Source organism: Canis lupus, chromosome 23, assembly GCF_003254725.2.
Source record: "Canis lupus dingo isolate Sandy chromosome 23, ASM325472v2, whole genome shotgun sequence".
Lineage (NCBI taxonomy): Eukaryota > Metazoa > Chordata > Mammalia > Carnivora > Canidae > Canis > Canis lupus.
In genome coordinates, this window is record NC_064265.1 from 23,166,296 (window position 1) to 23,183,681 (window position 17,386).

Below are 17,386 nucleotides of genomic sequence, written 5' to 3' on the forward strand. Positions count from 1 at the left end.
TTCGCCCATGCTGCTGAGATTTAGCAGGCTTACTACAGTTCAAAACATATTTCCCATGAAGACACCTCTAATGAAGCTAGGCCCCTATGGAACCCACTCTCCCCTTGGAGTCAACACTCACAAAGTGGCCCTCAACTCCCTGCTCCCCTGTCCAACTGTACTAGCTTTCTCTCTCCATCTCTACTAGCCACAACCACAACTTACTCTGCTCTTGCATGCTTTCAGGGGCCAGGAAAGCCCTCCATATACAAATAACTTATTTGTTACTATCATTAGTCCCTGTCTTTGGCAAGGGGGTTTTCAAAAGTTGGAATAAAGACCCTTGTGATAATCATTTGAATTCTGTGGAAGAAGATCCTACACAATATTTTATTATGGTGACTTCAGGTTTCTTTGAAAAAAACTAGGTTCACAGGTAGCTCCCAGCCTCCATCATCCACTCAGGGGTGGGTGTTAAGAATGGAGGCAAACAGGGAAGGTGAGGAGAGAGGGAGATGAGATCCAAGAGGAGAGGAGAAAGAGGAAGGGGAGGAAGCATTATCTTCTAAACAACTGACTGCTTTTGCTAGCTATTTGTGGCTTCCCCCTGTACGTGGTAAGAGCTAACAGATCTGGACTAGGCGAATCTGCAGGGGAATCCTGCTGTCTGCTTCCACCAAAGATGCATGGGTGCTGTCAGAGGAGGAAGGAGGGAAGGGCAGCTGACTGCCTGGTGATGGCTCTAGTTGGCCAGCAGCCCCTCAAGCTGAACACAGAGCTGTTGAATACAGACCTGCTCATTAAACTCCAGAGAACAATGAAGAAAGCTAGCTCTTCAGAAGGAGACAGAGAAAGGAGCCTGCTGTGCTTTTATTAACTCTCCAAGTACCCTATTTGGAATTCTCTCTAAGGCTGGCATCTCTGAGCAAGACACAACAAAGGTTGTTTTTATTTTCTATTACCCCCCCCCTCAAAAAAAAAGGCTTTCACTCACATTCATAAGAACAAGCCTGGCCTTCCCCTCTTCCCCTTTAAGAAAAAGGGAAATATTTATTGAGCACCTACTATGCACCAGACCCTGTGTATGGAGTTTTATGCCTGTTATGACAATGATGTCTGACAAACAACTAAGAATTGGGATTAAGGGACATTAGTAGAAACCAGAAAACAAAGATGGGTTGAAGACAGATGTCTTTTTTCAGTTATTTGCTAGGGAAAAAGGACACTAGAATGAATAACGAGGTATAAAGTGGAATTGATGAGGGATGTCACAGCCTCAAAGCCCATTGCTGAACTCCAACAAACTAGGGGTAGCAAGAAGGTGATCCTGGGCTTAACATAAAATTCATTCATTTAATAAACAGCCTCTGCACCCTCCCCAATTATGCTCTTTTTATGGTCTTTTCTTCTGTCTTAGACAAATGTAAAATTACCATGTTGTCATATCTATCAACCTGTCCTCTCACTGTTCCTCTTTTTGTTTATATGCATAAAAGACCTCACCCCAAAATCAGATAACAAGTCACTGAATTCCTAGAAATACAGGCCTTCAGAAGTTGCAATGTTAAAAGCAGACATGAATAAACCGTGAGATAAATACCTACATAAGAGGATAAATAACAAAAATCAAGTAAGTGGAACAAACTCGTGCTAGAGAAGTTCAAAGGAGAAACTGAACACAGGCCGCAGCGTTCCAATTTGTGTGTGTGTTGGGAGAGTGAGGGGAGTAATGTATTAAGACCAGGCTTAAAGCATCAGTAATGACTTTTAGAGACGAGTTTAGATAAGCCAAGAGGGAAATTTGGGAAGGGTCGATGAGGCTAGAGTGTAAAAGGTCTTGAAGGTACAGGTAAGATATCCTCACATTTTGTGTTTTACACAAATTTAACAAGTGTTGACCCTTTTAGGAATGGTGCCTAGAGAGGAAACAGATCAAGGATACCATCAAAGAAGAAATCTATACAAACCACAGCAAACTGAAATTATGATATGCAGTAGAGCCATCCACACACAGCCCAGAGATGCACAACTCACCCAAAGAAGACTGGCCTGCATGGAAAGGAAGAGGAGTTGGTCACATGTTTACCTCCTTTTGCTTCTTAATGATGACAGAAAATTCTGTGTATGGGATCCGGGGATTTAGCTCACATCCCATTAAAGTGGCCCCTTCATAATCCTTGATGTAGCCAACATATTTGGTTTTAGGTATTTTAATTTCTTTGGAGAAACCCTGCAAAGCAAATAAACTCATTCATAATGGCTGTTGTGCATCAAATTTCTACTGCGTGTAAACCATATGGTAGGCAGCAAAGTACACTTCTTTCAAGTTGTCATCATACCATTCTGGAAAGGATTAACATGAAACCCCTCTGTGGAGTTCAGAAACATTAAAATCAAACTGTGCAAACAGGAAGACATTAAAATAATCCTAGTAAATCACAAGTTATACTAAATGATTTTTAACAGAATTAATATAAGATTGAGTTTTATATTAAACTGCACAATTTGGGCAGCCCCAGCGGCTCAGTGGTTTAGCGCCACCTTCAGCCCAGGGCCTGATCCTGGAGACCCGGGATCAAGTCCCATGTCCGGCTCCCTGCGTGGAGCCTGCTTCTCCCTCTGCCTGTGTCTCTGCCTGTGTCTCTGCCTGTCTCTCTCTCTCTCTCTAATAAATAAAAAAAAAATCTTAATAAAATAAAATAAATAATAAACTGCACAATTTCTCCCAAACTAGGAAGGGGACCCCAGGATTCTCAACAAATCAAAACTGATCTAAGTTCTGAAAGAAAAGCTTATCAAAAAAATATAATAATTAGGGGTGCCTGGCTGGTTCAGTCAGTATAGCATTCAACTCTCTCTCTCCCTTTTTTTTTTTTTTTTTAAGATTTTATTTATTTGAGAGAGCAAGAGAGTGCGAGAGAGAGAGCAGGGTCAGGGGCAGAGGGAGAGAGAAACTCAAGCAGACTCCATACTGAGCACAAAGCCTGATGTGGGACTTGATCTCTTGATCTCATGACCCTGAATTCACAACCTAAGCTGCTTAACTAACTGAACCTCCCAGGCATCCCAGAGCATAATACTCTTGATCTTAGGGTTGTGAGTTGGAGCCCCACTTTAAGTATGGAAATTACTTAAAAATAAAATCTTAAAAAAAAAAAAAAAAAAAAAAAATATATATATATATATATATATATATATAATAATTAGAACTTTGATGTTGAAGAAATGAAACCCCTACTGTATAGGCAAAAACTTCTAGACCATCATAATGTATAGTTGTGTCAGTAACATTTACTTGCAATATATTCATTTATATACTTTAATCTGCAATAACCTGGTGCTGTAGGGCATATATTCATATATTTATAATATAAACATAATTTTCCTTATAGTACCTATTTCAGTTCTTTACAGTAAGTTATTTTGGAATCCAGAACTATCATCAGCAGTTTCCTGCCTCCCTTTCAGCAAAAACTGATTTTCCAAGCAATCATTGCCATCATCCTCAAAGAGGACTACAGACAAGTTATTTAAGAACCATAACCAATTTCTTATTTTTTTAACTTAAATTCAATTTGCCAACATATAGTATAATACCCAGTGCTCATCCCATCAAGTCATGACTGATTTTCAAGCTTCACAAGACATTTGCAGTCTAAGAAAGCTGACACTCAAAACTTCAGTTGACAATCCCAATGAGTTCTCCCTAATGAGTTTTATTATAAAAGTCAGAGACACATCCCAAAGAATGAGAAGAAAACAAATAGGAGATTAACTATCTGATATCAGAGGAGGAAAAACTCTCCAGTCACATAAAACTTATTAAAAAAAAAGATAATAGATTTTATGTAATGAAATCTTTAAAAATCTGTACACCAAAAGTCATAGCAATGTTGAAACAACTGACAAATGGGAGAAAAATCATAAAAGGTTGATATCCTCATATACAAAGAGTTCTCATAAATCAATGTTGTATACTTATAATGTACACTTAATATAAGAAACACCCGAATGTCCTAAAACTGTAGTATTGGTTTAATGAATTATTTTCTAATTATACCATAAAACTTCAGAGAACCATCAAAAATTATATAAATGATAATCAGAAAGTTATTAAATTACATATAATATGAGCCAAGCTTTATATTTATATATACGTATAATATACATATATATATATACACACACACACATGAACACACACATAGAACAATTGTTAGAAGGGTATATATATCAAAACATTAACAGTAAATCTCTATGGGTGGTAGAAGTACAAGTGATTTTTCTTCATTCTGCATTACTGTGTCTTCCAAAATTTCTACAATAATTTTACTTTTGTAGTTAGAAAACGAAATGAAAATGTTTAGGAACTATAAAGCACTATTTAAAAAAAAAATGCAGCTGGGGCCACCTGAGTGGCTCAGTGGTTGAGTGTCTGCCTTTGGCTCAGGTCATGATCCTGGGGTCCTGGGATCAAGTCTCACATCGGGCTCCCCACAGGAAGCCTGCTTCTCCTTCTGCCTATGTCTCTGCCTCTCTCTCTCTGTGTCTCTCATGAATACATAAATAAAATCTTTATTAAAAAATATGCAGCCAGAGAATAAGCATTAAAAAGTTGAGCTGAAAACTTCTGGTAAGAAAGGACAAAGACAGCCAAGCTCCTAGCCTGCTGCATGCTGCCAAAGGACTGTCAGGAGCCCTTTATAAACTTCAGAATTTTCTTTCTGCTGTCATAAATGGAAGCTTTCCAGAGACTGAATCTATTTCTCTCATTCATGAAGAACTCTACCCACCTAGCCCGGGAACTTCTCCTTAGTCTGGGGATACCACGTTTTAGAATTCCAGAATGCAGTATTATACTTCATTTATAGATGACATTCATTCATTCACTCAAAAAATATGTATTTAGTATTTACTATGTACTGGTCATACCCTTTACTACAATCTGAAGCTTACTCTTAAGGATTAAAAAATAAATGTATGTCCTTTTAAGTAGAAAATTCTAGGGGAAATACTTATTTGGATGAAGGCTAACCTAAGTACATATTAAGAAAAGAAATGACAGAACAGGGCTGCACAGTGAAAAACTTACCTGTTTCTTGAAATAACCAATAGCATATTCATCTGCATATGTAAGGAAGTTCAGGATATCATGTTTTATATGATATTCTTTCAAGTGATTCATCAGGTGTGTTCCATAGCCCTATGTAGAAGTTAGTATACAGATAAATATATTAGGTTCTGGAGAAAAGACATTCTTACAAATTCACTGGGAAATGTTGGCAAATTTAGGAGTTGGTACTTTGATATATTTTACCAATATAACACTAACACCCTTTCTTGCATTCCTGAACTTTGAAAATGACCTACAAAACCAAAAAATTCAAAATCCTTGAATTGAGATAATAATCATCATCTTAAAATACAAGTTTCTGGTTCTTTGAAAATAACACACCAAGGCTATAAGCTGCTGGTTCAATCCTAAAGAGCATGTGCTGAATATTAATAAAGAAGTTTAGGGAGTTAATATTGATTATGATTTCTGCTTATCTTTAAAGTATTTGAGAACTGAGATGCAAAGAGCAATATAAATGAAAAGTGCTAATCCTTATTAGAATATTAACTAACCTAAGTGTTTCCTGAATGTGTATACAACACTAGCAACCCTTCCAAGGAAATGTATCATTATCACATACACAGGATTTTCATCTTTGTCTTATCAGGCTTTTCCAAGCAAGGTCAAAGAAATCCAGAATCTCTGAGTGAGCCAGAAGATATAAGGAAATAAGACAGTGAACAATATTAAATAAATTAATGGCTGAAATATGAAAAAAATGCAAGTACCAGGTTTTTTAGTGACATACAAAGGTTAGAGAAAATCTATAAATTTAAAGTGATTGTTTTAGAACCTCTTTAAAAGAGGTAAAAGTATATTCAAACAGCCAGACACAAATACCTTCATACAAATATTTTAGAATTTGGTGACAACTTTTCTAAAGAACTCAAATGTGCTTACAGGTATGATCTCATGGAACTGCAGTAGACAGGGGGAGAAGGATTTGTTCTCACTATCCCATGTGATGCTAGAAGTCTTCTGCCATCTATACTGAAAAGGTGAGCTGTTAGAATCCTCCAGTAAGGTGATCCCTTGGTCTTTAGATAGACCAGTTCATTTTCAGGGATTGTTATGGTTGAAAAATCATTCCTAAAGTTTATCTGAGGTCTGACCCCTTGTTATTCCTACTAATTGACCTTATTCTACTCTTAGAGTAACAAAGACTCATTCCTGCTCTTAACAACTCTTCAAGCCCTTTAAGACTATACTCTCTAATGCCCATTCCTACCTCCCAAACCCTAAGTGAAATAGAGGTTTCAGCTGTTTCTTAAAGGCATGATTGGAAGACCCCTTATTAATCTAATCACTCTTTTCAGGGCTTTATCTGGTGTAACAATGCCCTTCAAAAGCATGGAAGGACTAGACATAATAATAATTAGGGGATGGTCGGCCTGGTAAATAGGAGAACAGTATTAACAGCTCATTATTCTAGAAGCTATTCTTCCATTGATGTTACCCAAGGACATTTTAGCTTTTCCCAAACATTTCACAATACTAATATATTCTTAGTTTCAATAAAACTTGGATAAAAAGAGGAACAAAATGTCTCTCTTCTTGAGGATATGGTAAAATGGGAAAAATAAACATATAAATACATAATAACAGTATAGAGCTGTGCTGTTAAATATGGTAGCCAGTAGCCACATCTGGTTTTTGAGCAATGGAAATGTGACCAGCTAAACAGAGATGTACTAGAGTGTATAAAATACACATCAGGGGGAAAAAATAAAATAAAAACACCTCAGTAACATTTTATCCTTATTACATGTTGAAATGACAATATTTTGGACATATCAGGTTAAATAAAAAATATCAAAATTAATTTCACCTATTTATTTTTACTTTTTAAAATATGGCTACTAGAAAATGTGGCTTGCATTTGAGACTCAAGATATATTTCTATTGTGTAGCATTGGTGTAGAGTGATGTATTTGTACTTATAATGCAAAAAAGTACAAGTCGGCTAAGCACCTGACTCTTGATTTCAGCTCAGGTCATGATCTGAGAGTTGTTAAGCTTCAGCCCCATGAGAGGCTACACACTGGGTGTGGAGCCTGCTTAAGATTCTCTCTCTCTACTTCTGCACTTACCTCTTTCTTAAAAAAAAAAAAAATACAGAAAAAGGCTTTAAGATAACTAAGAGGGGGAAGGAGGAGGGTATAGAAGGAAAATAACAAGTTTAAGCTAGGCCTTAAGAGTTTGTCCAATGGAAAACAAGGTAAGAAGATAGATTGGAAATCTAAATGTATAGAAAAATAAACCTATACATAAGTATTATAAAAAGATACAGAAAAGTGTATTTATAATGTAAGGATACAAAAAGGCTTCCTTAAAAATTACAAAATGCAAAAGCATAAAGGAAAAAACTGATTATTATGTAGATTACTTCAAATTTTAAAACTCCTTAAAGATATTATAAACAATTTAAAATACTATAAACAAAAAACAAATGACAAATTGAGAGGGCACAACTGTTAACACATATTACAAAGATTTAATATCTTCTATGAGATCAGTACAAAAATGGAAAGACATCCTAAAAGAAAAATTGTCAAAGGCGGAAACAGACAGTAAATATAACCAACAAAAATACATAAAATGCTCGACCTCAACAGTAATTAGAGCTCTCCATCAAAAGATGTGATATTTCACTCAACCTTATGCAACCATCTTTAAGGTTGATGGTACCCGGGATGCCTGGGTGGCTCAGCAGTTGAGTGTCTGCCTTTGGCTCAGGGCATAATTGCATCCTGGGATCAAGTCCCGTATCGGGCTTCCCACAGGGAGGCTGCTTCTCCCTCTGCCTGTGTCTCTGTGTGTCTCTCATGAAAAAATAAGTAAAATCTTAAAAAAAAAAAAAAAAAGTTGATGGTACCCAGTGAGTTTCAGTAAAGTCAGGAAACAGTACCCTCCAAAATCACTGGTGAAAATGTAAATTGGTAAACCCATGAGAAGGGTAATCTGGAAATATTTTTTTACATTTAGACCAGTCATATTCAATCCTGCAGCAATTTCACTTCTCAGTGTCCAGAAAAACATTTCCAAAGAGATCACTGTTTTGTGACAGAAAACAACTATAAATTAGCATAAATATCTTCAACAGGAGATGATTGTATAAATTATGGTACTTCCATATTATGAAATATTATAGAAAAAGCATAAAATAGCTCTACATCAGGAGTATCTAATAGAAATTTCTGCACTGATGGAAATGTTCTTTATCTCTGCTATCCAACATGGTGGCCATATTGGAAGGGAGAGTGAAATTTTTGTTTTACCTGAAAATGTATTTATCAGTGTAAATGAAAATGATTTTTAAAGAAAATGAAAAAAATCGAAAAAAGGGAAGTTGGAGAGAACTGCATGTGCATAGAAGAGCATTATCTAGGAATTATTAAGAAAAGTGCCTTCTGGGGAGCCTGGGTAACTCAATTGGTTAAGCATCTGACTTTTTTTCTTCAAGTTTTATTTACTTTTTTAAAAGATTTTACTTATTTATTCATGAGAGACACAGAGTGAGGCAGAGACAGGCAAAGGGAGAAGCAGGCTCCCATGGGGATCTTGATGTGGGACTCCATCATAGGACCCTGGGATCTCAATCTGAGCCAAAGGCAGATACTCAGCCACTGAGCCACCCAGGTGCCCCTCACTTATTTAGAGAGAAAAGAAAGAGCAGGTGGAGGGGGCAGAGCAAGAGGGAGAGAGAGACTCTCAGATTCCATGCTGAGCACAGAGCCCAACACGGGCTCGATCTCACAACCCTGGGACCATGACCTGAGCCAAATTCTAAGTGTCGGACTTTGACTAAACCACCCAGACGCCCTCCAACTCTTGACTTCCACTCAGGTGATATCTCAGGGTTGTGGGATCAAGCCCAGCATCAGCACGTGCTGGGGGTGGAGCCTGCTTAAGAGTCTCTCTCTCCTTCTGCCCGTCTTCTGTCTCTAAAAAGGTTAAAAAAAGAAGGAAGGAAGGAAGGAAGGAAGGAAGGAAGGAAGGAAGGAAGGAAGGAAGGGAGGGAGGGAGGGAGGGAGGGAGGGAGGGAGGGAGGGAGGGAGGGAGGGAGGAAAGAAAGAAAGAAAGAAAGAAAGAAAGAAAGAAAGAAAGAAAGAAAGAAAGAAAGAAAGAAAGAAAGAAAGAAAGAAAGACCTTTTGACTAAACTCACTGTAACAGAGACATGGTTCATGGAAGGGAGCTAGGTTTTGTTCCATTTTGTAAGGAGTTAACAGATTATAAATTTTCTACCCTCTGCCCACAATCCAATGATTTTTCTAAGAACAATGGTTCTTTTGTAAATAGCTTCTCAAAACCTGCATGAGATATTTTGCATCATTGGCCACTAATTTGTCACTCTCCACAGAAATTTTGCAGATTCTATTCACTTGAGAGTACAGTCTATATCCTTTAACTTGAATCCTCTATCTAGTATGAGGGCAGTAGTGGTAACTTAAATATTTGCTTGGTTAAAGAGACATTAGAAATATTAAGATTATTATATGCAAATGTTTAGATTTTCACCTAGAAACATTTTTCTTTCTATGCCTTCAGTTCTTCTTTTTTTTTTTTTTTTTTCTTTTTTAAAACATTTTTTGCGGGTAGGAAGCATAAAAGGGGGGAAGAGAGGAACAGAGGGAGAGGCAGAAGACTGCCCACTGAGCAGCAAGCCAGATGGAGGGCTGGATCCCAGGACCCAGAGATCCTGACCTGAGAAGGCAGATGCTCAACTGACTGAACCACACCCCTCCCTTATATTTTTTTCTTTTTGTTTTTTAAAGTAGGCTCCACACCCAGTGTGAACCCAATGTAAGACTTGAACTCAATGACTCTGAGACCAAGACCTGAACTGAAATCAAGAGTCAAGTGTTCAAACGACTAAGCAACTCAAGCACTCCCTATATACCTTTATTTTTAACTATCCCCAAAGGGTTTCTTTTCTAAATCCATCTAGCAACTTCAATGTTTATTTAAATTTTTTTTACGATATTGGGGTGCCTGGGTGGCTCAGTGGGAAGTCTGCTTGTCCCTCTCTCTCTGCTCCTCCTCATGCTTGCTCTCAAATAAATAAAATCTTTAAAAAATAAAAAATATTTATTATAATATATAAATATTAGTTATGTAACTTTAAATTTATATAATTTCAAATCCAAATAGTTCTTAGATAACAAGCTAATTCTAAAACCAGGTGATGAGTTTTTCAAGTAAATTCTGAAATGTTATCTTGTGTGTGCTTTGAGCAAGAAAATTCACATACAAACTTCTTTAAAGCATTCACAGGAATTTATACATAAGCCTGCCTCTCTAAAATAAGTGGATAGAAATTCTAAAGCAACATTTAGGCATGATTTTTAACATATTAAATAAAAATATAAAACCTCCACTTATGAGTTTGACGTTTTTTCCAAATAGGTACCACCAGCACTGGCTTTCATCAAACTTAACCATTCCATTCAGTTGTGAAAGACTAATCTTCATTTTCTAGAACTACAGTTTCAAATCATTTACAAAAACGTAGCTTTTTTCTAGTTCTTCCTACTGAGTTTGTAATGTTTGGCCACCTTCCTGCAAGTCTTTAGAAAATTACATGGTTTGGGAGAAAAAAAAAAAGAAAATTGCCCTTCTGGGAAGTAATAAGACAAAGCAACCAATTCATATTAAATACCTTTAGTTTTCCTCTGGTATCCCTAAAAGTGTCCAAGTCAACCTTAATCAACCTCTCCAAACAAGGTGCTTGGTGTAGCTTTCTCTGAAAACAAAAATTTTGCAACCTTTTTCTGAAATTATAAACCAAGGACATATTTTCCAGCTCCCTCTCCCTATGAAAAGCCAAACAAATTTTCCTTTTAAGCAAGTTTCTAAAGTCTGGACACTTGAATTGTTTTTCACTTTGGCTAGGGAAAAATAAGAAAGTGATAAGCATAGCAACAGCACCATCTAAAGACACACTGTCAGAATTTCTTGTAAAAATGCCAGACATCAGTTTCAAGCAAGTCTGGGCTCTCACCTTCCCCAGTCAGAATGACAGACGTATGACTGATGGATTTTGTTTATCCTTGGATGCTTAGTACTATGAGTCAAAGACAAAAAGCCCCATTTGTGCTTTGTGAAAAGAAATCACAACAGCTATAATAGGCATCGTGAGTAGGGTAAAAGCTATTAATGAAAACAGAAGTGCCGGCAGCACTGGCTGTAGCCCTCAAGCAAAGAATGATTCCTTCCAGTGACTTACTATTACTTTTTATAAATGACACTGCTTCATTGCAGCTGGAGAAAGCAACCACATCCCCAGACCTGTACTGCCCAATATGAGAACCACTGGCCACATGTGCCCAGTGAGCACCAGAAATGTGGCTAGTCCAAATTGAAATGCGCTGTATTGTTAAATACACCCCACATTCTAGAGACTTAATACAAAACAAAGAATATAAAATGTCTCATTAGTAATTCTCTGTGACATCAAGTACCTATTGTTATAGTGGCACCACTTTGGTTACTGGTAAAATAAAATGTTTTCAAAACTAATTTTGCCCATTGCCTTTTTTCTTTCTTTCTTTTTTTTTTTTTTTTAAACATAGCTACTAGAAAACTTAAAATTACACACATGGCTCACATTTGCAGGTGACATTGTATTTCATTAGGTAACGGGGCCTTAGACCTTCCGGTCATTTTTCTCAGCAGCTATCTAATCCTGAGCTACTAATCTTTCTACCATTTGCCCTAGTTTTGCATGATACTGTTTAGAGTTCCCAAAATACCAAATGAATAATAGTTTAACCAGACATTTCCTGGTTCCACTTTCCTAAAAGGCAGCAGAGCAGAACACAACTACACTAGACCAGAGGTCTTTCTGCCAACAGGGAGTCTACAGTTTATGCCAGTCATACTGCAACACCAACTGCAGTTTCAATAAAACAGCCTACCTCCTGGGGAGGAAGGGACCAGTGCCAAGGACAATTGGAAAGGTAAATTAGCCATGAGCGCGTGCACACACAGACACAGACACAGACACACACACACACACACACACCAAAACACCCTCACATTCCAAATCCTGCATGGATACTTCTAAATTTTAGTCATAAATTTATTCAAATTTTTCATGACTCCCTTTATAGAATTTCTTTAGCCCTTGACCCCCTTTAGGGACAAAGTCATAAGACATTTTTCTTAAGCGTAAGACACCTATATCATGTAACCTGCATCACACCATATCCTTTCTCATGGTTCAGTGTCACTAGCTGGTGTGTGTACATGTATGCATATGTAAATTAAGCAACAGTGAGATTTCTTTTCAAACCTCCCTTCACTTGTCATTGACTATACTTTAGTTACATTTGGGGCTGTGTGGTGTCCTTGTGCCCAACCTGACCTATTGGGATGTGGAACCGTTTGTTCTCTTCACACAGATACACAGACATTTGCAGCAAGAGGATTCTTCTCACAAAGTCCTGAACTCCACCTCAAACCTTCTACAGACATGGCAAAGACAGATCTGACTAAGCTCTATGCACTAAAGTGAGAAGCACCACATTCTGCTTTTCTTCTGACACCTTGGGTTACCCTTACCTTGACTTGCTCATTTGAGGTTACAGCACAGAAAACAATCTCTGTGAATCCTTGGGATGGGAACATACGGAAACAGATACCACCAATGACACGGCCATCTTTAATTAGGGCAAGGGTTTTGTGTTTCCTGAAAGAACAAGATTATGGCAAAGTTTTACACCTATTTCAGTTACATTAAAATACTTTTTGGAGTGTTCCTTATCAACCAAACAGGAAAGGAGGAGAATGTCCTTATTGAGTTTCTATGGAAGCCTCCTCTATCTAGACACTATCTCAGTAGAACATTCTTAATGTAGACTTTTTAGAGCAAGCTTGCCTGGGCAAGATTTCATTTATCAGGGCGTTCAGCAGAACAAAATGTCAGCCACCTAAGAAGGGTCTGAGGTTTATAAAGAACAAAATATGTGTTGAGATTCTGACTGGTACTGGAATGGCAGTACACCCACTGCCAAGGGACCCACAAGGGAGGGAAAGCACTGCCACAGACAAATGTGGCTTTATGGACATGGACATATGTTTCTGAAGGGTTTACTCTGATTCAAAAATATTACAGAAACATTATGGAAGAGAATACAAAATCCACACGTATAATTTGCTGAAACCTCCAATATAGAATCCTGTCAGAACTTCTGTCTAAAGTGACCAAAGGAATCACAGTCCACATAGGCTGCTAGGCTATATATGTTAAAATACATTCAATTAGAGAACTTTAGGTTTTCTGTTGTTTGAGTTTTGTTTAAAGCAATGGATTTTCAAATGTAACTATCTGATACCCCAATAAATTTCCCCAAAGTTAAGACCCAGCAACAGTGATACCTAGTTAAGATACCAAAATCAAGAATATTTTGACTTTGAAAAAGGACAACTTTTTGCTGTTTATACTTCTTCACTGCTATAATGAAAGAACCATAGGTCACCAGCAACATAAAATACAAAGTTTCATTATTATTAACAAAAAAGTATATGAATTGTTGAAATATTAATCTTACTGCTTTTGGTCATGGCAATTATCTTGATGTAGCTCTGTATTCCCCAGTGTGCCAAGATGCAGCAAGATTTGGTAGCTGACTCAGGCTGGCTTCCATTATCTGAGTGGTTCCTCCTTCATTTAAAAGGGAAATAAGAAAGAAGAGCCAAATACCACTTACGGGTCAAAGACAAGCCGTGTGATGTACTCTTTTGGCATCCGGGGCAGCTGGTGTGAGAACACGTTCTGTAGACCTACTAGCCACATTAGAATCTTCTTGTTGGGTTTCTGGTTCAGGGAATTGCCGACCACATGAAATTCAATCACACCCCTGCGCTCCTCCAGCCTTGCTGCCTCATCCCTGGCTGAATGCGCTGACAAGAAATTGGTCTGTGATGTAGGAGACAGGAAAAAAATTACATAGAACTCTTCTCTTAAGACAACGGGGATAGGACATCTCCATGCTTCTCTTATTTGTTCTAATTAAGATACACATTTGTGGAGTTTCGGGGACCTGAATAACACACAAGTTACAAAAACAAAATGGCAAAGGGAGGTAAAGCATTTTGAAAGATTAGAGTATTAGAATTACATGTGTACATGGATATATGGTATAGATTAAGAGTCATCAAACCTTCCTGGAAAGTGCTACATAATACATATAAGGACTCTGTGGCAACTAGTCAACACAGTTGTAGTATGAAAGCAGACACAGACATACATGAATGAATGGGGGGGCGCCTGGGTGATTCAGTCAGTTAATCACAATCTGACTCTTGATTTCAGCTCAGGTCATGATCTCAGGACCGTGAGATCAAACCACATGTGGGGTTCCGTGTTCAGCAGGGAGTCTGCTTGGGGATTCTCTCCCTCCACTTGTGCAAGCATGTATGAATGCATGAATGAAGTAGTGCTCCAATAAAATATTATTTATAAGAGGAATAGGGCAGACCAGATTTGGCCTGTGTGCTAACCACCTCTGGTTTGAAGGAATCCCATCTGGTTGAACTTTACACGACCCTCAGGATGACAGATCCCCAAAATTCTCATTACAGTCCCAATAGTGGCAGTCACATTTATAGTGTTGGTACCTCTTTTTGGAGGGCAGTTTTCTTTCCGAAGTATCTGCAGACCAACTCTCAACCACAGCTGGCAGCACAACATTTTGCCAGCACTTAATGCTCCCCATCCTATTTAATCCATCCAGGGGTATATAGGTAAATGTTCAATAAATAGTTCCTCAGGGAAGAAAAGCCCCAAATGGTAGCACCTGCTCATCCCGTTGGTCTACAGCTGGCTGATCAGGTGACCAGGTGCCACTGTGGTCAATTTCAAGCTACCAACACATTTAACAACTCGCTCACAAAACTCTTGAAAATTTAACAACTGCCTTGTGCACACCTGTACAAGCCAACTCCAGTACACTATAAAATTCACTCAACAAATTTTGAAATGTGTGATAACATCCTCACTTTGCAGATGAAAAACCTGAGCTAAACTAATCTGTAAGGTTACTAAATCCTTGAAAGACAAGTACGCAAAAGATATTATTGCCTAGATCCCAGGACTGGATATCTAGCAGGAAATGGGAAAAATAATCATCTTACAATGAGATCTTTCTCTTAAAACAGTCCAGTTCTTTAAATTATCCTCAGTACCATAAAATGAGTATCTCAGGAAACATGACAAATTAAAAAATGATGTAGCAATGCCATGCTAAAAAAATTTTGAAAGATATTTTACAAAATAATCTCCAAGCCATTTCTTCATTTCCTGAAAGCTGTCAGAAATATCTTTTTGTTTTTTCCTAAAGTAGCTCCAAGCCCAGAGTGGAGCCCAACACAGGGCTTGAACTCATGACCCTGAGATCAACAAGAGTGGGAAACTTAACCGATTGAGACATTCAGGTGCCCCAGAAACATCTTAAATTGCCTTGCCCCTGGATGCAATGCAATAACAGCAGAACTTTTTAGCAAAACTGGTTTACTTAATCCAATCATGAGTAAATAAACAAATTCAAAAAGGGGTCCTTATGCAAAACCAGTGAGCAGGATTCTTCAACAATGGCACTACCATTTAAAAAAAAAAAAAGGACTGAGGAACTATTCTAGAATAAAGGAGACTAAAGAAATGAAGAGAAAGGTGTAAATGTAATTCATGATCCCTGGCTGACTCTTCAATAATAGCAACAAATGTTCTAAGGACAAACAAATACATGGTTCTTTGGGGAAATGAGATGTGGACTCTTAATATATTAGGCCAGGGGTCAGCAAACTTTCTTATAAAGGAGCCAGATAACAAGTATTTTAGGTTTTGCAGGTCATACATCACCTGTCTTAATTATTCAAATCTGCTCTTGTAGTGTAAAACAGACATAGAAAATATACGTTTAAATAATACTTTCTTTATGGAGTGCCTGGTGGCTCAGTGGTTGAGCGTCTGACTTTGACTCGGGATGTGATCCTAGGATCCGGGATCAAGTCCTGCATCGGGCTCCCTGTGGGGAGCCAGCTTCTCTATCTGTCTATGTCTCTGCCTCTTTCTCTGTGTGTGTGTCTCTCATGAATAAATAAATCTTAAAAAAAAAAAAAAAAATACTTTCTTTACAAAAACAGCCAGTTGGCCAGATTTGGCCTGTAGGCTATAGTTTGTCAATCTATATGTCAGAAAACATAACCTAGCTAAATTTTCTGATTGTGGCAACTACACTGTGGTAATGTAAAAGAATAGTCTTCATATTAAGAAATACAGGTAAAAATAGGGGTGAAATGTTGTGACACTATACTGAATTCTGAAATGGTTCCAAATGGTTCATAGGAGACACAGACAGAGGGAATATATGTGTGACATGTTAACAACTGGTGAATCCAAATTAAATATGGATCTCTATCATGAAATGTTTCTAACATTTATGAAAATTTAAATATTTCCAGATAAAAAGCTGAAGTGGGAATGCCCACAATTGTGTGAGATTATTAGTTTGTTTCCTTGATGTGTTATTCATCAAGGGGAATCACCTTTCTACTAGCTTGTTTTGCCCTCCATACATTGACCACCTGGTTAAATGCAAACCAGGATAGCAAAACCTGCTATCTCCCATAACACCCCCATTTCCAACAATTGAAATGACCGCGGAATACAGAAGGGGTCTACCAGCTGGCTGCTCTGGTTTACCCTGCTGACCTCTGGTCCAAGCATTGCTGCAGGGTCTGTGATGGTAGACATAACCTCGTCAATTAATTCCATTGGAATATCCCCCATAACTCGAGGTTTCTTGGCCTCCTCCAAGGCATGAGAGTCATTCATTTTCCTCTTTTCTCCTGTGATGATCAAAATAAAAGGGCAAACAATGGATGATCTTAAACACAAAGCAGTTAATACATGCCAACTAATCCAACTAATTTTCTATGAACATTGATGGGCATGGAAGTCAACTTTCCATTTACCCAGGGAAGAGGTGGCAGTGCAAGATGGGAAAGAGAAGGGTGGAGGTCATAATAACCACCAACCACAGATCCATTCCAAATATTTCCTATTTTCTCTGGTAATTTTTTAACTTGCTATATGAGTTATGTGTTTGTTCATTTGCACATGCAAGGGGTGATTTTAGTTATGACTTGTTATTAATCTCTAAATTTAGTCCCTTTGTGGTCAAAGAACATGGTCCATGTAACAAAATATCAAAAATTTTTGAAACTCCTTTAGAACCTAAAATACTACAGATTATTAGTAAATGTGTAGTGTCTTTTTAAAAATAATG

General features: G+C 37.7%; 1 protein-coding gene across 8 annotated transcripts in view; it reads right to left on the reverse strand.

Annotated features, from left to right (window-relative positions):
• Nucleotides 1-17,386, reverse strand: part of KAT2B (lysine acetyltransferase 2B) — a 99,614-nt gene that overhangs the window by 11,197 nt on the left and 71,031 nt on the right. For all 8 annotated transcript variants that reach the window (XM_025448829.3, XM_049100005.1, XM_035705217.2 and 5 more), the window contains 5 exons: nucleotides 16,810-16,946; nucleotides 13,808-14,016; nucleotides 12,660-12,786; nucleotides 5,072-5,182; nucleotides 2,066-2,209 (listed from right to left, as the gene is read on the reverse strand). In XM_025448829.3, the coding sequence (XP_025304614.2) occupies nucleotides 2,066-2,209; nucleotides 5,072-5,182; nucleotides 12,660-12,786; nucleotides 13,808-14,016; nucleotides 16,810-16,946 (728 nt within the window). The remainder of the gene's footprint in view (nucleotides 1-2,065; nucleotides 2,210-5,071; nucleotides 5,183-12,659; nucleotides 12,787-13,807; nucleotides 14,017-16,809; nucleotides 16,947-17,386) is intronic.